This window comes from Podarcis cretensis, assembly GCF_951804945.1.
Source record: "Podarcis cretensis genome assembly, chromosome: 12".
Lineage (NCBI taxonomy): Eukaryota > Metazoa > Chordata > Lepidosauria > Squamata > Lacertidae > Podarcis > Podarcis cretensis.
This window is the reverse complement of record NC_137181.1, coordinates 2,172,148-2,197,698: the sequence shown is the minus strand read 5'-3', so window position 1 is coordinate 2,197,698 and position 25,551 is coordinate 2,172,148. Positions and strand designations below refer to the sequence as shown.

At 49.9% G+C, this 25,551-nt stretch overlaps 2 protein-coding genes across 2 annotated transcripts in view; one reads left to right on the top strand and one right to left on the bottom strand.

Annotated features, from left to right (window-relative positions):
* Positions 1–532: 532 nt before the first annotated feature.
* LOC307199200 (uncharacterized protein) lies at positions 533–13,375 on the top strand. The gene is made up of 3 exons (XM_079946945.1): positions 533–842; positions 8,142–8,262; positions 10,136–13,375. The coding sequence occupies exons 1-3, from the start codon at positions 831–833 to the stop codon at positions 11,398–11,400; spliced, it is 1,398 nt and encodes a 465-aa protein (XP_079803071.1). The 5' UTR covers positions 533–830; the 3' UTR covers positions 11,401–13,375.
* Positions 13,373–25,551, bottom strand: part of LOC307227146 (SCO-spondin-like) — a 181,490-nt gene continuing 169,311 nt past the window's right edge. The window contains exons 102-112 of the mRNA XM_079996268.1: positions 24,712–24,876; positions 24,028–24,155; positions 22,738–22,889; positions 20,151–20,197; positions 19,484–19,648; positions 18,705–18,913; positions 18,030–18,125; positions 17,824–17,884; positions 16,482–16,615; positions 15,492–15,642; positions 13,373–13,590 (exon numbers count right to left, since the gene is read on the bottom strand). Of these exons, the coding sequence (XP_079852394.1) occupies positions 13,568–13,590; positions 15,492–15,642; positions 16,482–16,615; positions 17,824–17,884; positions 18,030–18,125; positions 18,705–18,913; positions 19,484–19,648; positions 20,151–20,197; positions 22,738–22,889; positions 24,028–24,155; positions 24,712–24,876 (1,331 nt within the window). The 3' untranslated portion in view covers positions 13,373–13,567. The remainder of the gene's footprint in view (positions 13,591–15,491; positions 15,643–16,481; positions 16,616–17,823; positions 17,885–18,029; positions 18,126–18,704; positions 18,914–19,483; positions 19,649–20,150; positions 20,198–22,737; positions 22,890–24,027; positions 24,156–24,711; positions 24,877–25,551) is intronic.

Here is a 25,551-nt window from a genome sequence, read left to right as displayed (position 1 = left end):
TCAAGTCAGTCCTGTTGGGATAAGAAGAGCCTGCAGTATTCTCCCAAGTAGTCCAGCATCCTGTTTTCACAACCAGATGCCTGGGGGCGGGGCAACCAGAAAGCAGAATTTAACACTCTCCACTCCTGTGGCTTCCAGCAACTGGAATCGGTCCCATCCTCTTCTAAAGCCGTCTAAATTGGCCACCCCTGCTTCTTCCTGTGGCAGTGAGTTCCACAGCTGAACTCCGCGCCGAGTGAAGGACTTCTTTCCGTCTGCCCTGAACCTTCCCACAACACTCAACTTGGCTTGGGATTTCAAGGCGGCCTCCTCCCTGCAGCGGTGGGTCTCAAATTTCAGGGGTCCTCTGTGCGAAGCCAAAACTCTGCGCCCACCCTGCTCCCTGCGCCTTCAGGATCGCAGCAGCCTGCGCAGCCAGGCTAGCTGGGGAAGGTCTGCAGGAGGCAGTGCGGCGGCAGAGAAACTGAAAAAGCCCCCCCCCCATATTTTAAGCTCCCCCATGAGCTGAGCCTGCAAGCTGAGCGCTTGGCGGGCGAAGTGCAGGGCGCGCGCGCTCAGGGCGCATTTGGGGACCTCGCTCGCCAGCTCCTTGGAAAGGGAGGCGCATTTGGGGACCCTGCGGAGCCCCCTCTTCCCCGCTGGGTGCCCAGCCCAGCCTGGCCGGAGGGCGCCTCCTCTCCTCCCCCCTTCCTTCCTCCGTCCCTCCCTCCGGCCGAAGCGAATCCGGTTCACGAGCTGGACGTGGGTGGCTCCCGCCGGCCTCTCCGCGCAGCTCGGATCCGCCTCCGGAGGCGCCCGCTCGCCTGGACGCGTCGCATCCCGAGGAGGAGATGCTCTGCCCGGTAGGATCTCCCTCCCCGTCCCCGCACCCCTTGCCCTTCTCTGGATCCCCGGGCCGGACCGGGAGAAGGGACCAGCCCGGCGGAGGCGCCCGCTTTCGCCGGCGGACAAAGGCGCGCGTGCCTCTGCGCGCGTGCAGAGGGCCCCGGCTCCGGACGGAGAGTGGGAAGAGCCGAGGAAAGCGGGTCGTCCCCCGCAAGGCGAGACCCTAAACCTCTCCTTATACCGAGTCAGGCCGTGGTCTATGTAGCTCAGTATTGTCGACACGGGCCGGCAGCAGCTCTGCCGGGGTTCAAGAGGAGACCTTTCTCAACCCAATTTTTTATTTTATTTATAAATTACAGCCCTTCACCATGGGCGTTGCCAGGATTTCTGTTAGGGGTGCAGGCTTTTGTCGGGGGTTCAGAAGCTCAGATTTGTATTGTATTGTATTGTATTGTATTGTATTGTATTGTATTGTATTGTATTGTATTGTATTGTATTGTATTGTATTTTTTATTACATATTTATTAAAGTTTTTTGAAAACAAATGCATAAATAATAAACAACATTACTTATATCATAGCATAATTTCATCACTTCTTTGGACTTCCTCGCATCTCCCGCTCCCACTTACATCGTTACAAAAAAAGTTTTTCCAAGCAAATTACCCACTTGTTTACAATCTTATCTCCACTCATTTAAATAAAATCTAACAATTCTCCAAAAAAATTATATTTTCCTTAATCTCACTTATCGTCAAAATCAGATCTAATTCAGTGGTAGGCAGTTATTTATGATCTAGCATCCTTCTTAACATTCAACCAAATTACAATATTTTTGTAAATAAATCTTGAATTTCCTCCAGTCCTCCTCAACCCTCTCCTCTCCCAGGTCTCGGATTCTACCAGTCATCTCGGCCAGTTGCATATAGTCCATCAGCTGCATCTGCCACTCTTCCAGTGTGGGTAGATCTTGGGTTTTCCAGTGTTTAGCGATGAGTATCCTTGCTGCCGTTGTTGCATACATAAAAAATGTTTGGTCCTTCCTTAACACCCTCTGGCCGACAATACCCAGGAGGAAGGCCTCTGGTTTCTTAGGGAAAGTATACTTAAATACCTTTTTCAGTTCATTATAAATCATTTCCCAGAAAGCCTTCACTCTAGGGCAAGTCCACCAGAGGTGAAAGAATGTTCCTTCGGCTTCTTTACACTTCCAACATTTATTATCAGACACATGATATATCTTTGCAAGCTTGACTGGGGTCATGTACCATCTATATATCATTTTCATTACATTTTCCTTCAAAGCATTACATGCAGTGAAGTTCAACCCAGTAGTCCACAACCTTTCCCAGTCCTCAAACATAATGTTGTACCCAATATCCTGTGCCCATTTTATCATAGCCGATTTAACCATTTCGTCTTGTGTGTTCCATTTTAACAGCAAGTTATACATTCTTGAAAGTACCTTAGTCTTAGGTTCTAACAGTTCTGTTTCCAATTTCGATTTCTCCACCTGGAACCCTAACTTTTTGTCATTTTTAAAGACTTCTTTAATCTGAGCGTAGTGTAACCAGTCTCGCACTTTATCCTTCATTTTCTCCAAACTCTGCAATTTCCAATTGTCTCCATCTTTTTCTAGTATTTCCCCATATTTTGGCCATTTGGCCTCCATATTGGGTCTTTTTCGGGCCTTAGCTTCCAGCGGTGAAAGCCACCTTGGAGTTTTATTTTCCAATAAGTCTTTATATTTTGTCCAGACATTAAATACTGCTTTTCTGACAATATGATTCTTAAAGGCCTTATTGATCCTAACCTTGTCATACCATAAGTATGCATGCCATCCAAAAGCATTGTTAAAACCTTCCAAGTCCAGAACATCAGTGTCCTCGAGAAGTAGCCAGTCTTTTAGCCAGCAGAAAGCTGCGGCCTCATAGTACAACTTTAGGTCTGGCAGGGCAAAGCCCCCTCTTTCTTTCGCATCAGTTAATATCTTAAACTTAATTCTGGGCTTTTTGCCCTGCCAGACAAATTTAGATATATCTCTCTGCCACTTCCGGAAGCACTCCGTCTTGTCCACAATCTGCAATGTTTGAAACAAAAACAACATCCTTGGCAATACATTCATCTTAACAGCAGCAATTCGGCCTAACAAGGAAAGCTTCAATTTTGTCCAACTATCCAAGTCTCTCTTAATTTCAGACCAGCATTTTTCATAATTATCCTTAAATAGACTCAGATTCTTTGCTGTTATATTTACTCCTAGGTACTTTACTTTTTTAACCACAGTTAATTCTGTTTCTCTCTGAAACCGTTCCGACTCTGTATCTGTCAGATTTTTTCCCAACACCTTAGTTTTCTGTTTGTTTAATTTAAATCCCGCCACCCGACCAAAGTCTTGAATCAATTGTAACACTCTTTTCGTACTAGATTCTGGCTCCTGCAGAGTCAAAACTAGGTCATCTGCAAAAGCTTTAAGTTTATATTGTTTCGCTCCGACCTGGATTCCCTCCACCAACCGGTCCCCTCTGATCATATTCAAGAGCACCTCCAGAACCGAAATAAATAGCAAAAGGGAAATAGGGCAGCCTTGTCGTGTTCCTTTTTCAATTTTAAACTCTTCTATAACCACATTGTTAACTATCAATTTAGCTTTTTGTTCTGAATATACTGCATCGATCCCATTCTCAAAACCCCGTCCCACTCCCATTTCTTTTAAATTTCCCTTCATAAATTTCCAAGAGATATTGTCAAAGGCCTTCTCCACATCTATAAAAATTAACACTGCTTTTGTATTTATGTCTGTTTGCAAAAGTTCCAAAATGTCAATGATATTCCTTGTGTTAGCAAACAAGTGTCTACCTGGGAGAAAGCCTGCCTGGTCTTTATGAATTACTTCATTTAATACTTTTTTAAGTCTACTTGCCAAAACATCTGCAAATATTTTGTAATCCACATTTAAAAGGGAGATGGGACGATAGTTCTTAAGTTGTGTCTTTTCAGCTTCCGATTTTGGTATCAATGTGATAAAGGCTTCTTTCCACGATTCCGGCGCCTTCTTCTCCTCCATAATTTCATTGCTGACCTCCATCAGTGGTTGTATCAAGTAGTCTTTTAATGTCTTATAGTACTTGGAGGTCAGCCCATCTGGTCCTGGAGATTTGCCCAGTTTCATGTTCTGAATGGCATTTTCAATCTCTTGACGTGTTATTTTACTGTTCAGGAGTGATCTATTTTCTTGTGACAATTTTTAAAGTCCATTTTTCTCCAAAAATTGTTTAATCTCAACCTCATCCTGCGGCTCTTGAGTATATAATTTTTTGAAATATTTCTGGAAACACTTTCTAATCTCCTTGGGGTTCTGAATGTTTCTTCCTTCAATTTCCAAGTTTGTAACTGTATTTAATTTTTGTCTCTTCTTCAACTGCCAAGCTAGCAGTTTCCCACATTTATTTGCCGATTCGAAAGTTTTTTGTTTCATTAATTTAATCTTCCACTCTATTTCCTGGTTTATCAGTTTAGAATATTGTGCTTGATGGAGTTTGATTTCTCTCAAGATCGGCTGTGACTTCGGGTTTAATCTTAACTTCTTCTCTAGTTCTTTTATTTTCTCCAAAATCTTCTCTTTTCTGTCGTTTTGTATCCTCTTCTTTACAGCATTCTGTTGTATCAAGAACCCCCTCATCACAGCTTTACTTGCGTCTCAAATAATTCTTTTTTCCACCATAGTGTTCATATTTATCTCAAAGTAATCCTTCAATGCTTTCTGGGCCTTCTTAATAGTCTCCTGATCTCTGAACAAGTTGTCATTCATCTTCCATCTAAAGGAGCCGGTTGGTGATAGTATCATGTCCATTTTCAGGGCATTATGGTCGGAGCAGGTTTTTGGGCAGATTTCCACCTTTCTGACCTTGGGTGCCAGACCTCTAGTTATCCATATTTGGTCGATTCTTGTCCAAGTCAGCTGGGCTTCAGAGAAGAATGTTCCTTGTATTGTATTGTATTGTATTGTATTGTATTGTATTGTATTGTATTGATTTAGGGGGGCAGCTGCCCTTGTACCACCCCTTCACCCGAAGATCTCAGGGCAGATCACAGCATAAAAGCAATTCTACATGCCCAGCAGGTGTGCTCCCCCACTGAGCTATGGTCACTCACTCTCTGAGCCAGACCATCGCTTCATTTATTTATTTATTTACAGTGGTACTTCGGGTTACAGACGCTTCAGGTTACAGACTCCGCTAACCCAGAAATAGTATCTCAGGTTAAGAACTTTGCTTCAGGATGAGAACAGAAATCGTGCGGCAGCAGCAGGAGGCCCCATTAGCTAAAGTGGCGCTTCAGGTTAAGAACAGTTTCAGGTTAAGAACGGACCTCCAGAACGAATTAAGTTCTTAACCCGAGGTACCACTGTATTAGATTAATATGCAGCCCTTGGTCAAAAGATCTCAGAGCGGTTCACAAGATGAAAACACAAAGTAGCTCTGGACCTGTAAAAGGGTAAAAGAGTTTTGGAAAATAATCCATAATGAACTGAAAAGAATGTTTAGAAGTACTTCCCCCCCCCCCAAAAAAAAAACCAGAGTCCTTTTTGTTATGGTTAATTCAGACGAAATTCCCAGGTGTCAAAAATCGTTATTTATATACGCCACCACTGTACTCTGTGTTTTGTTAGCCCCCAAATGGAAAACAAGCGAGAGCCCAACCAAAGAAGAATGGCAAATTAAACTGATGGAATATACGCAGCTTGCGGACTTAACATATAGAATAAGAGAACAAGAAGAACATTCATTTAAAGAAGTTTGGGAAATGTTTATTGAATATATGGGGGGAAACTGTGTACACTTGAAAACGCTGGCAACATTAAGGTAAATTAAACAGTGTAAATAAGTTTTGTTGGATAATGGAATACTGAAGGGTTTGTTGTTGTTTAGTCGTTTAGTTGTGTCTGACTCTTTGTGACCCCCTGGACCAGAGCACACCAGGCACTCCTGTCTTCCGCTGCCTCCCTCATGCTGGTAGCTTCGAGAACACTGTCCCACCATCTCGTCCTCTGTCGCCCCCTTCTCCTTGTGCCCTCCATCTTTCCCAACATCAGGATCTTTTCCAGGGAGTCTTCTCTTCTCATGAGGTGGCCAAAGTCTTGGAGCCTCAGCTTCAGGATCTGTCCTTCCAGTGAGCACTCAGGGCTGATTTCCTTCAGAATGGAGAGGATTGATCTTCTTGCAGTCCATGGGACTCTCAAGAGTCTCCTCCAGCACCAGAATTCAAAAGCATCCATTCTTTGGCGATCAGCCTTCTTTATGGTCCAGCTCTCACTTCCATACATCACTACTGGGAAAACCATGGCTTTAACTATACGGACCTTTGTCAGCAAGGTGATGTCTCTGCTTTTTAAGATGCTGTCTAGGTTTGTCATTGCCCTCCTCCCAAGAAGCAGGCGTCTTTTAATTTTGTGGCTGCTGTCACCATCTGCAGTGATCATGGAGCCCAAGAAAGTAAAATCTCTCACTGCCTCCATTTCTTTCCCTTCTATTTGATTGGAGGTGATGGGACCAGTGGCCATGATCTTCGTTTTTTTGATGTTGAGCTTCAGACTGAAGGGTTTAGTTTATGTAAAATATGCAGGGATTTATATTATGCAAAATGAACTGTGGAAAGGGCATTGGCATTTTAAGGTTGTTTAAATGTATATTCCAAAGCGTAAAACAGGAATATATATATATATATATATATATATATATATATATATATATATATCACAAGAGATAGCTCAATATAGTCTACTCTGACCGGCAGCAGCTCTCCAGGGTTTCCGGCACGGGTCTCCCCTAGCCCTACCTGGAGATGCTGTCTGGGGTTGGACCCTCTGCATGCTGGGCAGGCCTCAAGGGATGGAATATTGACATAGGAAATGGCCTTGTACTGAGACAGACCTGTGGTCCATTTTGCTCCATATGGTCTGACCGGCAGCTGGTCTCCATGATTTCAAGCAGGCTTCGCCTGCAGCCCTGTCTGGGGACTGTTCCTGGGACCTTCTGCTGGCAAGGCAGAGGCTCTAACCACTGAACCAGCACCCTTCCTATCTGACCTTAAGGACTCGTCGAGGGGTCAGCTCGGTTCGGGGGCGGCTTGTGGGCCAATTAAACGACCCCCATGGGCTGCTTGTGGCCCATGGGCCTTAGGTTGCCTACCCGACTTACATCATTGGAGCCTACACAACACACAACACTGTTGCTGTAGCTTTTATTTTATTTCTTTTTTTATCTTATATTTTGGAAATGTGCATCCAGGTTTTTTTCCTTTAAATTTTTTGGGCGCCCCCCAAGAGAGTGGGGCCCTAAGCTAGAGCTTGTTTAGCTTGTACCGTAAATCCAGCACTGAATTGCACATTGACTCAAAAACCAAGCAAACCTATTTTCTTTAACAAAACCGATGGACTTGATGCAAGGATGCGGCCTGTTCAAAGTCATGAGTTACACCTCCAGCGCCCACCTGCCACTCGTCTGCTGAGGGTGCTGGGAGTGGTGTAAGGGCAAACTACAGTTCCCAGAATCCTTTGCGGGGAGGGGGGGAGTCATATGGCAGAGGTGCTTAGAATAATAATTTATTATTTATTTATTTTATTATTTATACCCAGCCCATCTGGCTGGGCCTCCCCAGCCACTCTGGGCGGCTTCCACAGAAACCAAAAGCACAGTAAAACATCAAATATTAAAAGCAGAGGGCTGCCTTCAGATGTCTTTTGAATGTCAGGTAGTTGTTTATCGCTTTGACATCTGCTGGAAGGGCGTTCCACAGTGCGGGCGCCACTACCGAGAAGGCCCTCTGCCTGGTTCCCTGTAGCTTTGCTTCTCGCAATGAGGGAACCGCCAGAAGGCCCTCGGTGCTGGACCTCAGCGTCCGGGCAGAATGATGGGGGTGGAGACGCTCCTTCAGGTATACTGGACCGAGGCCATTTAGGGCTTTAAAGGTCAGCACCAACACTTTGAATTGTGCTCGGAAACGTACTGGGAGCCAATGTAGGTCTTTCAAGACCGGTGTTATATGGTCTTGGCGGCCGCCCCCAGTCACCAGTCTAGCTGCCGCATTCTGGAATGTCTGCTGTGGGTCTGCCCTAAGCTATAGGTTGCTTAGCTTATACATAAATCTGGCACTGCTCTCTTATCTTCCGTCCCGAAGGAGTTCCCATAACCCACACTGGAGCCCATGTGATGGGGCAGGACAGAACAGAACAGGGGGCAGGTACTCATTTAATAAGGTAACTGGGTTGGCATTTCCCCAGGATGCTTTGCTGAGTTGCTTCCTCTGTCATTGCAGGTGACGCTGGATGACGTCACAGTCTCCTTCTCCCCGGAAGAGTGGGCTGGGCTGCAGGAGTGGCAGCGAAGGCTCCACCGCGACGTCATGCGAGAGAACTACGAACTGCTCGCCTCCCTGGGTAAGGCAGGTGGTTTCCTCGCCATACTTAACTGGACGCAGGGAGCAAACCTGAGCATCACCGTCCACAGTAGAAGGGGATTTCAATTTTGTGTGCATCTGAACAAGAGACCTGCCCCGATTCTCATTCTCAGACCAGCCTACAAACCGAAACACAGCTAAGCTTCCCAATTTAGACGCCTCTGAATTTTGCGACGCAAAGTTCTCCAAGTGCCTGTTACGCGCGAGAATGCCTCTATTTGTGTCAAATGTCGGCGAAAGTCATAAACTAGTTGTGCATTGCATTACTGGAAATTGCTTGCAGAAATGTGAGAGTCAGTCAGAAATGTGTTGGTGGTGGTAAATTTGCACTACAGGGAAGGATGGCTTTTCATGAAGATTTGTTTTGGAAACAAAAGCAGATTGCTGCAGAAATGGTGCTTCTAGTGGTTTCTGTTTTTGTAGGCCACTTTGAGTCATTGTGAGTAAAGTGACAATAATAATAATAATAATAATAATAATAATAATAATAATAATAGTAATAATAATATTCCTTCCAGCAGCACCTCAGAGACCAACTAAGTTAGTTATTGGTATGAGCTTTCGTGTGCATGCACACTTCGTCAGATATTTATTTATTTTATTTTGTTTCGACTACGGCAGACCAACACGGCCACCTACCAATAATAATAATAATAATAATAATAATAATAGTTATGATGTTCTGGGTGGTGAAGCCCTTCTTATCACAGCACATAGTTATGCTGTGGAACTCCCTGCCACAAGAGACAGTGATGGCAACCACCTGGGACGGCTTTAAAAGAGGACGAGACGAATTCATGAAGAAGGCTCTCAATGGCTGCTAGCTACGCTGGCCATTCTCTGCTTTCACAGCTGCTGGAAACCACAGGCAGGGAGGCGGCTCCCGCACTCGGATCCCGCTTGTGGGCTTCTTCCCATTGGGGCATCTGGTTGGCCACTGCGAGGAAAGGACGCAGGACTAGATGGGCCATATTTGGCCTGGACCAGCAGGTCCTTCTCCTGTCCTCCCTGTTACCTGCAGAGTTGGGAGAGAGCCTTGATAAGCAATGGCGGAAAAGCCTCAGCTTGGCACAGTGGTGTAGCGTCCTTTGCTGGCTCCCGGGGCTAAGTGGGGCCTTGCTGCACCGCCTGCCTGCCTGCCTGTGCAGTGAGGAGCCCAGCTGGCCAACATGGCCCTGCTTTGTTTTTGTTTGTTTTTTCAAAAAAATTATTGATTTTCCAAAAATATATATTAAACAAACAAATAAACAAACATAAATCTCTACCGTATTTAAACCAAACTTAATAACATTGTTAAGTGACTTCCTCGTATCCCCCTGGTTGAATTTCAGTGTATAACATTTTAACGGTTTTCCAAAACCACTATTCTTCTAAAATTAACTTAATCACTTAACATCATTATATTTTCCTTTCCAATTCAGTATCAAACATTAATTCATCCCATTACCTATTTATGTCCTAAGCCTATCTGTTATTTCCAAGCTTCTCCAATTAATTTAACTTAACATATTTAACTAAGTAGTCTTTAAATTTCATCCATTCCTCCTGGTACTCCTCCTCCTTCTGGTCACGGACTATTCCTGTCAGGTCAGCTAGCTCCGAAAAATCCATCATCTTCATCTGCCAATCTTCCACTGTTGGTACGTCTTGTGTTTTCCAAAATGGCCCTGCTTTGAGGGGTACACTCATGGCGCAACAGGGCAGGGCGCAAAGTGCTGCTGGGTTCAGGGGGCATCATGATTAATGTGCCCCCCCCAAAAAAAATTGCACCCGGGGCGACGGCCCCGCACCAACTCTGCCCCTGCTACATCACTGGATTGGCAAGACTGCTTTGCAACTTCTCCCTTTTGCAGGCTGCGACCTCCGAGTCAAGGATGAAGAAGGGGAGTCCGGGGAGGAAGACGGCCGAGGGCTCTTCTCGGAGATGGTCCTCTGGCGCTGGAAGCCCGAGGGTGAGACCTGGTGCCCGCAGCAAAATGACGGCAGCAACGTGGCTGGCGAGCCTGCGGGTGGGGTGGGACTCCTGTCTCAGGGGCTGCCTGGCGCTGCAGGAGGAAGAGATTTTGGAGGGGAAGAGCCGTGCCCCCTAACCTGCCCGGACTGCGGGAAGCGCTTCAAGAGCAAAACCTCCTGCTTGACGCACCAGCGCATCCACACGGGCGAGCGCCCCTTTGGCTGCCCCGAGTGCGGGCGGCGCTTCACCCAGCGGCAGCACCTGGGCACCCACCTGCAGGTGCATGGCAGGGAGTGCCCCTTCTCCTGCGGGGAGTGCGGCGCCGCCTTCCGGCTGCAGAAGCTGCTGCTAACGCATCAGCGCAAAGCGCACTCGGGGGAGCCGCCTCTGGCGTGCGCCGACTGCGGGAAGCTGTTCAGCCACAAGCACCACCTGATGACGCACCAGCGGGTGCACACGGGCGAGCGCCCCTTCCCCTGCCCCGAGTGCGGGAAGTGCTTCACCCAGAAGCACCACTTGCAGACCCACCAGCGGGGGCACTCGGGGGACCGCCCCTTCCCCTGCCCCGAGTGCGGGAAGGCCTTCAAGGACCGGGCGGGGGTGCTGATGCACCGCATCGTCCACACGGGCGCCAAGCCCTTCGCGTGCCAGCGCTGCGCCAAGATCTTCAGCCACAAGCACCACCTGGTGATCCACCAGCGCGTCCACACGGGCGAGAAGCCCTTCTCCTGCCAGGTGTGCCGCAAGAGCTTCACGCAGAAGCACCACCTGCTCAGCCATGAGCGCATCCACACCGGCGAGCGCCCCTACGCCTGCCCCGCCTGCCCGCGCAGCTTCAAGGACCGCATCACCCTCAAGCAGCACGTGCGGCTCCACACGGGCGAGAAGCCCTTCTCCTGCGGGCAATGCGGAGAGAGCTTCCGTCTGCGCAAGGCCCTGCTCTCCCACCAGAGGGCGCACGACGCACCCGCCCAGCTCATCTGCACCGAGTGCAGGGAGAGCTTCCCGCGCATGCGCAGCCTGGCTGCCCACAGGAGGAGGGCGCACCCAGCAGCAGCGCCCCACGGGGCTGGCACACGGCCCGGACCGACCGGTCACTCGCGCCACCCGGCTGAGTCGCAGGCTGAGGGGGAGAGAGCAGCAGACGCGCCACCCGGACCCTGAGGGCGCATGGCAGAAAGAAAAGGGCAGCCTGGGCCCTGGCACACATCCTCCAGCTGCAAAGATGCCAATGCAGTGAATCGCCTGCCCAGGCCGGGATCCCTAGGCTGGGTGGACAAGGGAATGCGATTCTCGTCTTTCATGGCATTGTCGAGTTGGAAGGGCTCCACGGGTCATCCATCCCAACCTGCTGCAACACACCTTTTCTCATTGTCCTTTTTGTTTGGGAAATTTTTGTCAGCATTCCCCGCCCCACCCCATCAAAATCAAGGACCTCCCCTTTCCCGGCTTCCCATTTCCGCTTTGTTGCAGCACCGACTGGTTATTGCAGGAGCAGCCCAACCCAGGGAGCCAGTGTAGTGTCAAGGGCCTGATGAGCTGCACCCAAGGGTGCTAAAGGGGCCTGCAGATGTAGTCTCAGAGCCTTTGTCTATTATCTTTGAGAACAGGTGAGGTCCCTAAAGACTGGAGATGGGCAAATGTTGTCCACATCTTCAAAAGGGGGGGGGGGGAGGAAGACCCAGGTAATTTCTGACCAGTGAGCTTGACATTGGTAACAGGGAAGGTCCAGAACAGATAATTCAACCGTCAGTCTGTGAGCATTTAGAAAAGGATGCTGTGATTACGAAGACCCAGCATGGGCTTCTCCGAAATAAGTCATGCCAGACCAATCTGATATCTTTACAAACTTGGTGGATCAGGGGAATACTCTGGGCATAGTGTATCTTGAGTTCAGAAAGGCTTTTAACAAAGTCCCCCGTGATATTCTTGTGAGGAAGTTGGTAAAATGTGGGTTGAATGAGGCAACTGTTAGGTGGATTTGTAGCAAACCCAAAGAGTACTCATTAATGGTTCCTCGTCATCCTGGAAAAACGTGATAAGTGGGGTGCCGCAGGGTTCTGTCCTGGGCAAGTTGTTGCTTAATGTCTTTATAAATGACTTGGATGAAGGAATTGAGGGGATGCTTGTCAAATTTGCAGAAGACACCAAACTGGGAGGGGTAGCTAATGCCACAGAAGACAGAATCAGAATTCAATATGACCTTAACAGATTGGAGAACTGGGCGCAAGCTAACAAAATGAGTTTCATTTGGGGACAAATGTCAGGTTCTGCACTTAGGCAGGAAAAACCAGTTGCACAAATACAGGATGGGGGACACCTGCCTTACTAGCAGCACATGTGAAAAGGATCTCAGGGTCTTGGTGGACCACAAGCTTGACATGAGTCAGCTTCTTGGATTTGCTGAAATCCTGTCCACCACTTCCTCCTTTTTTCCAATGCAAAAGGAAGCAAAGCCCAAGGAGCTGTTCCCCTGTCATTGTCGACCTTAGATAGGTCTTTACTTTCCACAACGTTGACCTGTGGTTGGGCTCTGAGCTGCCGCTTCTGACCTTCCCAAAAAGGGCTCCCCCCACCTTGCTATCACTTGTTAAAACCTATTCCTCAACACACCTGGTTTCCAGGAGGATAGAGGTTCTGGTTCACTGCCTGCACCCTGATTTGTAACTGAGACATTTTCTCATAAAAAAGACAAGTCTCTTCTGTTCCTGGGAGATTTGCTCCGTTGCTTCCAATCTCCTTCTCAAGAATGCCTGGCACAGAGATTTCTCTTTTCACAGCCACTGTGTACATACGAACCAGGCGGCTTCTGTGTTCATCCCCTGAGCAATAGCGCTTCCCCTAAAAACGACGCAAGGCTCTAGTCCTCAGGCTTCTGCATCAAGGGCTAATTCAATAGGAACCTGGGAAGCTGCGTCAGGCCGTGGTTGGCCCAGCTTGCTTGGTATCGCCCACACTGACCAGCTGGCAAGGGGCCTTCCTAGCCCCACCTGGAAATGCCACTGGGCATCGGGTGCAGGGCCCACAAGGTGGGCACTCGGCTTCCACTCCTGCAAGCCTGCAGCAAATTCCTTTGGGATCCTCTCTCAGTCTTCCCCTGTGGAAGCTTCCTTGGTGCATTAATAAAACACACAGCGAAGCTGCTGGCTGAGTTTATTGACTTGCAAAGGAATGAAGGAGAAATCTGTGCCGTTCTGTGTGTGCGCGTGGGAAATTGGAAGAGAGGAGAGAAGAGGCAATGGGAAACATGAAAAAACATCTTGCATCCTGGGAGGGCAGACGTCCCATTCCGCCATGGAAGGGCCTGGTCTTTTCGCCTGCGGGGACGTTGTCAGCGCTTGGAGAAGTCGCCACCTGCGATGGAGAAGAAGGCAAACCCGAGACGGGCGGTGAGACTTGCCTGGGAAGACCAAGAGCAGAGGAAAGCGACTCTTGTGCTCGGATCCTGCGTGCGGGTTTCCCATTGGGGCACCTGGTTGGCCGCTGTGAAGACGGCATGTTGGGCTCTGGAGACTCAGTGTGGTTAGAGAGTCAGACCAGGATGTGGGAGACCCGAGTTCGAATCCCCCCAGTCACACTGGGCCAGTCACACTGCCTTCTCTCAGACTATCCTCCCTCGCAGGGCTGTTGGGGGGGGGGGTAAAAAAGGAGGGAGGGATCATGTACGCCACTAGGAGCAACTTGGAGGGAAATAATGTGGGATATTAATGCAGTGAAATAAATAAGGACAATGGCTGGGCCACTTGCCTGATCCAACTCTTTTTATGGTCTTAGGTATAGAAAAGAAGGCTTTGTCTACATCTTTGGCCTAATTGAGCCGGGCTCCTCTAAGGCCCAGGAATCACATTGGCGGCGGCGGGGGGGGGGGGGGATCCATTATTTTTCTTTATTATTACAATTTATAACTCGCCCTTTACCCTAAGGTCCAAGGGCGGGTGACATCATTAAAGTATGGTATTGAAAACAGTTTTTAAAAACCCATTCACAAACCCAGAAATAAAGTGGGTGCTAAAATCGACGCATTAGGCGTCAAAGGAAAAAGAGAGGCATCATCAGTATCCGCCAGAAGCTGTGCAATGAAGGCAGCAGGACCACCTGCTGGGAGGGATGGCCAAATGTTTCCTTCAGGGCCACAGGTCAGGGGTGGGCAAGGAGAAAGGCAAGTTGGGGGGTTGGGTTTTGGTGGACTACAAGTTTAACAGGAGGTTAAATGCTAGTCTAGGCTTCATCAACACAAGTCACGTGGGATATTGGAGAACTGGGCGCAAGCTAACAAAATGAATTTCAATAGGGACAAATGTCAGGTTCCGCACTTAGGCAGGAAGAACCAGATGCAGAAATATAGGATGGGGGACACCTGGCTTACTAGCAGCACATGTGAAAAGGATCTTGGGGTCTTGGTGGACCACAAGCTGAATGTGAGTCCACAGTGTGATGCAGCAGCAAAAAAAGCTAATGATTTTTCTAGGCTGAATCAACAGAAATATAGGGTCCAGACCAAGGGAAGTAATAGCCCTGCTCTAATTTGCCTTGGTCAGGCCACACTTCGAACACTATATCCAATTCTGGAAACCACAATTTAAGAAGGATGTTGACTAGCTGGAAGATGTGCAGAAGAGGGCAGCCAAGCCTCATGGGGGAATGGCTGAGGGAGCTGGGAATGTTTAGCCTGGAAAAGAGGAGGCTGAGAAGAGATACGAGAGCCATCTTGAAATATCTCAAGGGCTGTCCAGCTTGTTTCCTTCTGCTCCGGGGGGTAGGACTCGAACCCACGGCTCTGAGTCGCAAAGAAGGAGATTCTGACTGAACTGTAAGAGCTGTGACAGTGGAGCAGTCTCCCTCAGGAAGGGGGTGGATTCTCCTTCCTTGGAGGTTTATAAACTGGGCATCTGGCACAGCTGCTTTAGTTGAGATTCTTGCGTTGCAGGCGTCGGACTAGATGACCCTCAGGGTCCCTTCCAGCTCCGCAATTCTACGATGTTACCTTTGTACAGGAGATTCCTTCCTGCGCCCACAAACCCCACCCTCTCCAGACAAGCAAGAGGCAGGACCAGATTTCAAGGACACACCACAGTCTGGCAAACAAACCCATTTTTTTGGGGGGGGGTGTTTCTTCCAGAGCAGGCCAGTGAGGGACATTATGTGGGGTCAGAAGTCCAGAACCAAGCCCTGTGGTCAGAGGCTCCCCCCCCCCGGTCCCATTGCCTGTGGTCAATTGGGGCCCTTTCTGGTGCCCGCCTCTGGCCCAGGCTCACCTTGGCAGCTGCTGCACTCGCACTGGTGGATGACGGGCAGGACGACGGGCTCCGTCTCGCCCCCCTGGCACTGCAGGTTCAGGATGCGGACGGGGCTGACGGGGTCCAGGCGGTAACTGCAGCACTCGCACACGGTCTGCAGGTAGGGCTCCTGCGAGGGGCACCACGAGGGCAGGGGAGGAGAGAGGGGGAAAGCCCAAACAGGTGTATCAAAACACCATTTGAGGTTGGTGGATTTCGGTTTGATGAGGCCCTACGCTACTGAAGTTAATGGGGCCCTTTATATGTCCCCCCAATATTGAAACTCCCCGCTTCTCTGAGGAGTGCAGACCGGCCCACTCTCTCCTCCCCAATCCAGCTTCTCCAGGCTTCCTTCCCCCTCTTTCTGCGGTTCCTTACATTTATTTTTTAATATCTTCTGCATATCTAAATTCATTTAACTTGCTCATTTAAATATCTACCATAAATATATACTCTTATAAAATTGCAGGTTATTACAATAATCCTGCCAATCTTTTTATCTGTCTACAATTTATCTGTAAATATTCAACAAACCGTTTTCATTCTTCAAGGTACGGCAACCCTATCGCACGGAAGCTGTTCGAGGACTAAAAACGGACTCCCCTTTGAAATGAAAATTCTCCCATCCAAAAATGTTATTATTATTTTCTATTTATTTATTAGAGTTATATACCACCCTTCATGCAACAACAACAACAATTTATTTATACCCCGCCCATCTGGCTGGGTTTCCCCCCAAAACTCAGACTTTTCCTTTAAAATGTAAAAATCTACCCGGATGGGCATGTCCGCCCCCTAAAAGAGGACATGTCCTGGTTTTCCTGGGCATATGGCAACCCTGCCGTTTGTGCACTATTGATAACCGCAATACACTGCATGGACTGTGAGGGGCGAGGCCACTGGGTGACTCCAAGGGGTCTTCTGGAGAGGGCAGCGCCCCTCGGGTGCCTTAGCCTGGTGCCAACTTACCTCGGGGATGACATTGGTGTGGGAGGGGCAGCGCCCCCGGCAGTAGCTCACCTCCACGCCGGCCAGGAAGCAGCTGCCCTTGGTGATGTTGCGGAGCTCTGTGTGGTGCTGGCAGTCAGGTTGAGGGTGATCTTCTGCAGGGGAAGAGGAGGGCAATGTGGAAGGCCAGTGGGTAAGGGGGGCACCCCCATGCGAGGCTCTCAGAGGCCCAGGCCTGGGGCTGATGGGTAGTTTGGGCCCAGCTAAGATCCGGGGGGGGGCCACAGGACAGGATTCCCCCCCAAACCCTGACCCACGTCGGATGGAACGGTTTCCGTTTCCTGTTGGTTGGTTTGGTTCAAAACATTTACGCGCCACGGTTTGCAAAAGAAGAAAAACAAAAAAGCCAATAAGATTATAAATAAGGAAAGCTAACAATAGCAATTTAAGGCTTTTGGGAAGCTAAAATCACAACAGATTGGAAGTCAAAACGTCTGGGTGGGCTGGTCTGGACTCGAATGTTTTCAGCAGGCACTGCGAAGGGCACAGGGAAGGCGCCTGGCTGTTGTGTCAAGAGGCAAGGAGTTCCAAAGGTGACGGTAAAGAACATTAAAGCAGTTTACAGAATGAATAAAACGATTACAGTGGTGCCCCACAAGACGAATGCCTCGCAAGACGAAAAACCCGCTAGATGAAAGGGTTTTCCGTTTTGGAGGCGCTTCGCAAAACGAATTTCCCTATGGGCTTGCTTTGCAAGACAAAATGTCTTGCGAGTTCCTGCGGGTTTTTTCCCCTCCCCCCCCTTTTTCTAAGCCGCTAAGCCGCTTATCCGCTAAGCTGATAAGCCGCTAAAAGCCGCTAAGCCGCTAATAGCACTAATCCGCTAAGCCGTCAATGGGCTTGCTTCGCAAGATGAAAGAACCGCTAGACAAAGAGAATCGCGGAACGGATTCTTTTCGTCTTGCGAGGCTCCACTGTATCAGCAAAACGGTTAAAAGGAACTGTTTAGAACGTTGGGAGGGATATGAAAGTAGCAGAAAAGGAAAACCAGATTAAAACACACAACAGCAGTCCGCAGGTCTGAGTAGGGTTCTCTGAACAAAAAATGTTTTTGGCAGTCACTGAAAAGAGAATTGCCTGAGGTCAATAGGCGGGGAGTTCCGAGAAGTGGGGCTGCCACAATTAAAGATGGCTTTGTTGCAAATGGGGATTCCCTGTTCTCCCTCCCTCCCTGCCTCACCCACCCACCCTGGATGCAGAAGCTCTGATATGCGGGACCTGGCTCCTAGCCCAGGGCCGAAACCAAGACCCCAAAGGCACAACCTAGAAAGGACCCTCTCTCCCCCCTCGCAAGCCCACCTACCCGGCAGCTCCTTCCTGCACAGTGGGCAGCAGCTCTCGGCCTCCTGCACTTTGACTTCACCCTGAGGAGAGAAGAATCACAGAAGGGACCCCAAGGGTCATCTAGTCCAACCCCCTACGACGCAGGAAGCTGAGTTTGTTTTTGGCCCGCAGGACAGAGGCTCCCCACCCTCCCTGTACAGCACAGGGTCCTTTAGGTGCAAATACCTCAAGGCAGGTGATGGGGGGGCAGGTGGCCTCACACACGGCCCTCCCGTTCAGGCAATGGCAAGTTTTGCAGCCCTCCTGCCATTCTGTGCCAGCCTGCGGAGGAGAGAAAGAAGGGGAGAGAGGGCTTCAGAGGGCCTGCAGAGTGCAATCGGTTTAGAAATTATTATTATCATTGCCATCGTTACCATATCAGTTTATATCCTGCCTTTTGCCCAGATCGGGACTCACACACATTGAAATGGCACAGGTCAAACGCAAAAAGCTACAGACGTACAAAAGGTGATCGTTAAAATGTAATTTAAGAGAATTAAAACGATATAAACAAATCTATTAAAAGCAGGTAATGAAAACAGTAGAGTGCTATTTAAAAGCGCCATCCTTTTAAAAAAAACTAGCCTGCCAGAATAAAATAATCTTTGGCCAATGGAAGGACAAGCAGGGAGCCAGTCTGGCTTCTCTAAGGAGAGAGCTCCAAAGTTTGGAGCAGCCACTGAGAAGGCCCTGCAATAAGTCACAGAATTCTAGAGCTGAAAGAGACCCCCAGAGGTCATCTAGACCTTTGTGCCCACCAACGTGGAACGAGCAGGTTGAGGCCACAAAACTTTGTCTCACCAAAGCCAGATACCTTTGCCCTCCCCTCCAATCCAAAATGTCACCACCGCTTACACTCACCGCGTAAATCTGGCCCCGATGCTCACACTCGCAGTGAGCGGCCAGAACGCAGTGCCCGCTCTTGTTCCGGTAGTGCCCCAGCTGGCACACGCATCCCTGCCCAGATCTTGGGGTGCAGTTCTGCAGGGGATCCTCGTAGATCTGGTGGCAGCCTCGCTCGCAGGGGGCGGGGGAATCGGTCCTGAGCCAGAGCTCGCCGGCAGGGCAGGCTGTGGGCAGGAGAGATACCAGTCAGATTAGCCTTTGCCAACCAGGTGCCAGTATACCTGAAGGAGCGTCTCCACCCCCATCGCTCAGCCTGGACACTGAGGTCATCCTCCGAGGGTCTTCTGCTGGTTCCCTCACCGCAAGAAGCGAAGTTACAGGGAACCAGACAGAGGGCCTTCTCAGTGGTGGCACCCACCCATCAGATGTCAAGGAAATAAACAATTATCTGACTTTTAGAAGACATATGAAGGCCGCCCTGTTTAGCGAAGTTCTTAAGGAATTTGACTGTGTTTTTAATATCCTGTTGGGAGCCTCTCAGAGTGGCTGGGATACAAATAATAAAATTATTATGATCAAACTCCCACCAGCACCGCCCAGCTCCTTCGACTGTTCCTCACAAGGCTTGGCTTCCAGGCCTTTTATCACTTCTGGTTCTGCTGCGCTTCTGTTTCGGGAAGTTCCACTTAGCTAGGCTTGTATCAAAATGCAAAAGGAGCGATTTTCTGCTCCTCCCCGATTCCCCGGGGCAGGAGAATGATCCGCAGGGGCAAAGGAAAGCCACAGAGCCTCACCGCAGTCTGGGAGCGAACACGACATCCAGCGCTCAGAGGGTCCTTCGCACTCAGCACCGCCGTAGAGGCGCAGCTGGCGGCGGTGGCGCCGGGACGTCCGTTGTCCGGAGCCACATGTCACGGAGCAGGGTGACCACGGGGACCACTCTGACCAGACGCAGGGCACTGCGAGAAGGGGGAGAGCGTCTGGGTGAGGGAGTGCGGCTGGCAGAGGGCATCCTGGGTGGGCGTCAGATCGGGGCCCGGTGCTGTGTGGGGCAAGTGGTGGCTGGGAGGGCAGAGAAGCGCCCAGGTAATTGCCCCAGAAGGGGGGCAAATATGGGTGTGGCACCCCTGCCCCCTTGTGGCTCAGTCCTGAAGCGTGGGATGCAAGAATTCAGGGCAGAGCTCTCGCTTTTGAGAAGGGGTTGGGTTGGGGTTCGGGGATGGGAGGAATGCACTCTGCACAGGCTCAGAGGAAGCGTTAGTCGTCTGGTCCCAGGGCTGAGAACAGGAAGTTGGCAGGAAAACACAAGCCAAACACAGGCACCCCAGACCCCTTTGGCTCCTCCAAGCTGCCAGCCTTCTTCCTGGTGCCGTGGGGATGAAAGCAGTGGGGCTGCAGGGGGCAGAAAGGGAGGGGCAAGCTCTGTTTGCAGAGGGTCTGTGCCCCTTGGCAGCCTCTTACCATCGCAGTCCTCCTGGGTGCAGGTGAAGACCCCCCTCTGGCAGACACTGCGGAGGGAAACAAAAGGAGTCAGAAGGCAGAAGGCGGGTTAACAGAGCCCAGGGCTGGCCAGGAGGAGACCTGGGTTCAAATCTCTACTGGGTGGCCTTCAGCCAGTCTTCCTCTCTCTGTCTAGCCTACTTCCTTTCCCTCCCCCTACCCTTTTATGAAGATCACCTGCTCTGGAATCCCACAGCTAATTCTCTCCTGGTCTCCTTGCTGGCCCAAATAGGACTAATTTAGCCAGCTAGCCCTGGGGATCACCTAATGTTTATTGGATGGATTTCCCCCCTAAATTGATTTTTGAATTCTGAATTTATTGTTATTCACGTTTTATACTGTATTTTATGTGGTTTTTTTGCATCAATTAAGTGTTTTAAATTTGTTGTTAGCCGCTCTGAGCCCGGTTTTCTGAACCGGGAAGGGCAGGGAATAAATAAAGATTTATTATTTATTATTACTTGGCAGGGCTGTTGTGATGCTCAAATGCAAGAGCGGGAGAAATACAGAACACACACACACACCCTGAACTGCTTACGGGAGAGGCAGGATATCAAAGTAGGCCATGGAAAAAGGCCCTCAAATCTGAAAGGCCGTCAGACAAAATATGGAGCAAGCTTGCTTTTCGCTGTTCCAGGAAAGGCAACCCAAACCAATGGAGTCAAAGAACAATAAATGAGATTCCAACTGAGCCTTGGGAAGAACTTTCTGGCGGTGGGAGCTATTCGACAGTGGAAGGAACCACCTCTCCAGATGGCACACTCTCCTTCCTTGGATATTTTAAAGCAGAGGTCGGTGGCCACCTGCCAGGGATTCTCCCGCTATGATTCCTGCATCGCGGGGGGTGGACTAGAGAACCTTTGGGGGACCCCTTCCGACTGTACGATTCTGTGATTCCTCCTGCAGCCCAGGGTGGATGGATGGGGAGATGAGCCCCCTGTGTGATGGCCTGGGATTCGGACTCGGAGGCTGAACCTGAGGGATCCCAGCCTGCACAGGATTCCCCGCCTCCAGAACCAGCTGAGCTGGGGCTGGGGCCTGAGCCTGAAGGGTCCTCACCTGTGCTGGATCCTCAGGTGCAGGCACCAGCTGAGTCTGCTCTGGCTCCTGAGGTGATGGAGGACCCACTGCCTGCAGGTGCTCCACTCTCAGCCCCGTCAGGGGAAGCTGAGGTTGCCTCTGGGTCCGGTAACCCTCCAGCCTCTCCTGAGCTGCAGAGGCTCAGGGCAGAGAGGCGGAGGGAACTGAGTTCCCGCAGGAGGAGTGCTTGCCTCCAGGCCAGGAGAGGCGAGTCACCAGAGGATTGGGGCTGCCCTATGCCTCGGGGCAGATAAAAGCCGGCCAGCCCCAGTCCCAAGTTGCGGAAGCAACATTGTTGGTTGCTAGTTCCTGCCTGAATGGGACGCAGGTGGCGCTGTGGGTTAAAGCCTCAGCGCCTAGGGCTTGCCGATCGAAAGGTCGGCGGTTCGAATCCCTGCGGCGGGGTGCGCTCCCGCTGCTCGGTCCCAGCGCCTGCCAACCTAGCAGTTCGAAAGCACCTCCGGGTGCAAGTAGATAAATAGGGACCGCTTACCAGCGGGAAGGTAAACGGCGTTTCCGTGTGCGGCTCTGGCTCTGGCCAGAGCAGCGATGTCACGCTGGCCACGTGACCCGGAAGTGTCTCCGGACAGCGCTGGCCCCCGGCCTCTTGAGTGAGATGGGCGCACAACCCCAGAGTCTGTCAAGACTGGCCCACACGGGCAGGGGTACCTTTACCTTTAGTTCCTGCCTGAGCTCTTGGCCCGCCCTGGCTCCCTGCTTGCAAGCCTGCTCCTGACTTCACCCGACTCCCTGGCCTGCACCCAGCTTTCAGCCAGGACTGCCTCCATGTTGCACCTTTGACCACGGACCGGACTTGGACCTTGCCTCTCGGGTAACCCACGGGACCAGCACACACTGAATAGGAAGGACCTTACGTGGACGGTGTCACCTGCTCTAAGTCAAGAACACCCTGCCCTACAATTTCCGTCCTGGCTCAAAGAGACTAAGAGAAAAAGACAACAGCGACTTTGAAAAAGAATGGGAACCATTTATATTATACTTGCGGAAACAAAGAAAGTCTATAGACTTGATGGCAGGATTTAAATAAACATTCACATCATTAGCATTAGAAAATGTGTGGAAGATAGAGAAACAGGATGGTGTATTTTATTTTTATGTTTTAAGGTTTTAAGGTTTTATGTTTTAAGTTTAAAGGTTTGATGTTGTTGTATAAATATGTTACTAGCATTGTTTTCTTTTAGGAAATAGCAAAGTGGGTGAAAGGAGAAACAAACCAGAAAGGGAAGTTGGGGGAAGCCCAGAAGGGGAGGGAGGGAGGGAGGAATGTATAGTAAATGTTATGGATATGAGATGTATGTAATGAACGAAAAGGGAAAATAAATTAATTTTTATTTTATTTTTTTTAAAAAGCTTCTGTGCTGCAATGGGCAGCGTGGTCCGGTTTTCTCTTTTTGCCCCCCAAAGTGACTATTTCAGAGATCCTGCCCACCGCCCAGCCCACGCTCACCAGCTGTTGCACTCGTGGTGAATGACGCTGCCTGGCGCATGCTCCTGTCCCTGTTCCTCTTGGGAAATGTTGGCAGCCCAGGGCATGGTGGGCACCGAGCCCAGCTGGCAGCGGCATCCTTCTGGGGAGACACAGCCCCCATCCTGCAGCACCTGTGGGCCCAGAGGAGGCTCAGCGTCAGCAGGTGTGCTGCCGTGGGGCAAGGGAACCCCCCCCCCTTCTTGCTTTGTGGCTGGCTGGCCCCCTGGGGAAAAGAGACTGGTACAGATGTGCTCCTGGGAAGGGGCTTTCGGCTCATAAGTGCGGGAAATTGCAGGCAGATAGCAAGTTTAGGGCTCGTTAATGCACAAAGGGGTGAATGTCAACTTTGCCCTCATTTTTCTTTTTTTACTTTTCAAATTTATACATTTCTTTAGTTTTACAATCTATCTGAAATTCGGCTTCCTTCGCCCTCTTTCTGCGGTTCCTTCAATTTATTTTTTAATATCTTCTGCATATCCAAGTTCATTTAATGTGCTCATTTAATTACCTACTGTAAATATATACTCTTATGAAACTGCAGGTTATTACAATAATCCCGCTAATGTTTTTATCTGTTGACAATTTATCTGTAAACAATCCATAAACCATCTCCATTCTTTTATAAAAAGTTTGTTATCTCAATTTCTTATTCTTCTGGTTAAGTTTCACCATTTCTGCATATTCCTTAAGTTTTTTTGTATCCATTCTTCCTTTGCTGGGACTTCTGCTTCTTTCCATTTTGGGGCAAGTAACATTCTTGCTTCTGTAGTAGCAGACATAAATAAATTTCTATACAATTTAGGTAGTTCAGTCCCTATAATTCCCAAGAGAAAAGCTTCTGGGTTTTTTAAAATAAAAGTTATTTTGAACATCCTTTTCAATTCATTATATATCATTTCCCATGCTCTTTTTTTGATGCTCACTGGGACGGTTTGAGCATACTACAGTGTTCCTAGACAATTCTATAGAGTTTAGGTAGTTCTGTCCCTATAATTCCTAAAACTTTGCCATCTCAGCAGAGTCCAATAATTTTAACAACCATTTCTCTGCCGAATTAACATTCTTGCCGTTTTGTGTGTCTTGAGGGCAGGGTTGCGGCTCAGTGGCAGAACATCTGCTTGGCATGGCAGAAGTTCCTGGGCCCAACCCTCGATGGCAGTTCCAGAATGACCCCTGCCCCAAACCCTACAGAGTGGCTGCCGGCCAGTGTAGGCAACACCAGCCTAGGTAGACAGAAAGGGCAGCTTTGGGTGCTCTGAGCTCACTCACCTGTCCAGAGGGGCAGGCGCAGCCCGGCCGGCATTCCTCACGGAGGCACTGGGTGTGAGGGCGCAGGTCGGAGCAGGACCGCGGGCAGGCGTTGGCACAGTCGCTGTAGACTTGGTATCCTGGGCATTCTGGCATAGAGAGGGAGGAGGAACGATGTAAAAGGCAGCGTTGCATAGTGGTTAGAGCAGGGGTCAGCAAACTTTTTCAGCAGGGGGCTGATCCACTGCCCCTCAGACCTTGTGGGCGGACAGACTATATATATTTTTTTGGGGGGAGGGGGGAAATGAATGAATTCCCATGTCCCACAAATAACCCAGGGATGCATAATTTGTTGCATTCAATAGAACGGAATAGCAGAAGATTCTCAGGTAAGATGTGCCAAATTAAATATCCGAATCCCCTTTGCAGTTGTCCGCTATTTTGTTTACTTCTCAGCCGCCCAGAGTGCCTGGGGAAACTCAGTCAGACGGGCGGGTATAAATAAATTATTATTATTATTATTATTATTATTATTATTCTCTGCCTGGCCTGTCTTGCAGGGTCGTTGTTCTTGGGATGAAATGAGGCGGTGGGATAACCTTGAGCTCCTTGGTGGGGTATAAATGCAAGGATAAACTGGGAGTCTTTGGTCCCCGGCTGCCACTGAGCTGGCCCTGCTGTTGGGCGGCTCTTTGGGGGGCTCACCTGGCGTGCAGTTCTGCGTGTTGCAGGCCTGGTGCTGCAGGAGGGGGTCGGCGCAGGGCTCCCCCGGCGGTGGGGACAGGAGGCTGCGGTTCCTCTCGGACTCGCCTCCTCCGCAGGTGGCGCTGCAAAGGCTCCAGGCCGACCACTCGCTCAGCAGGCAGGCGGCTGCGGAAGGAACGGGGGGGGGGGGGGGGTTGTCAATGGCAGCACTGGGATCTCCCTCCTGCGCCTGCCGGCCCGTGCTCAGGGAGGGATGCTCCGGCTCAGGGCTCAGCAACCTTTTTCAGCAGGAGGCCGGTCCACTGTCCCTCAGACCTTGTGGGGGGCCGGAGTATATTTTTTTTTTGGGGGGGGGGGAAATGAAGGAATTCCTATGCCCCACAAATAACCCAGAGATGCATTTTCAATGAAAGCACACATTCTACTCATGTAAAAACACACTGATTCCCGGACCGTCTGAGGGCCAGATTTAGAAGGCAATTGGGCCCCATCCGGCCCCTGGGCCTTAGGTTGCCTACCCCTGCTCCAGCTGGTAGAACCAGAGGCGGGGGGAGATTCAAAAGCTGGGGGCCACGCAAAGGCTGTATCAGCCCTCACAGTATTTCAATCAATACAAAATCAAACCATAAAATCAGTGGCGTAGTGTGGGTTGTCAGCACCTGGGGCAAGGCAAGTAATTTGCGCCGCCTAACCCGTGGATTTGCGCCCCCTAACCCGTGGATTTGCGCCCCCTAACCATAACCCCCAGATGTTGCGCCCGGTGCGGCTGGCCCCCCGTGCACCCCTATGCTACGCCACTGCATAAAATTATAATTGCATTATAAATTATATTGAGATATC

What these genes read in the sequence shown, in the direction of transcription:
- LOC307199200 (XM_079946945.1), top strand. An exon ending in CGAACTGCTCGCCTCCCTGG is followed by an intron (nt 8,263 to 10,135) that starts GTAAGGCAGGTG and finishes TCCCTTTTGCAG; the next exon opens with GCTGCGACCTCCGAGTCAAG.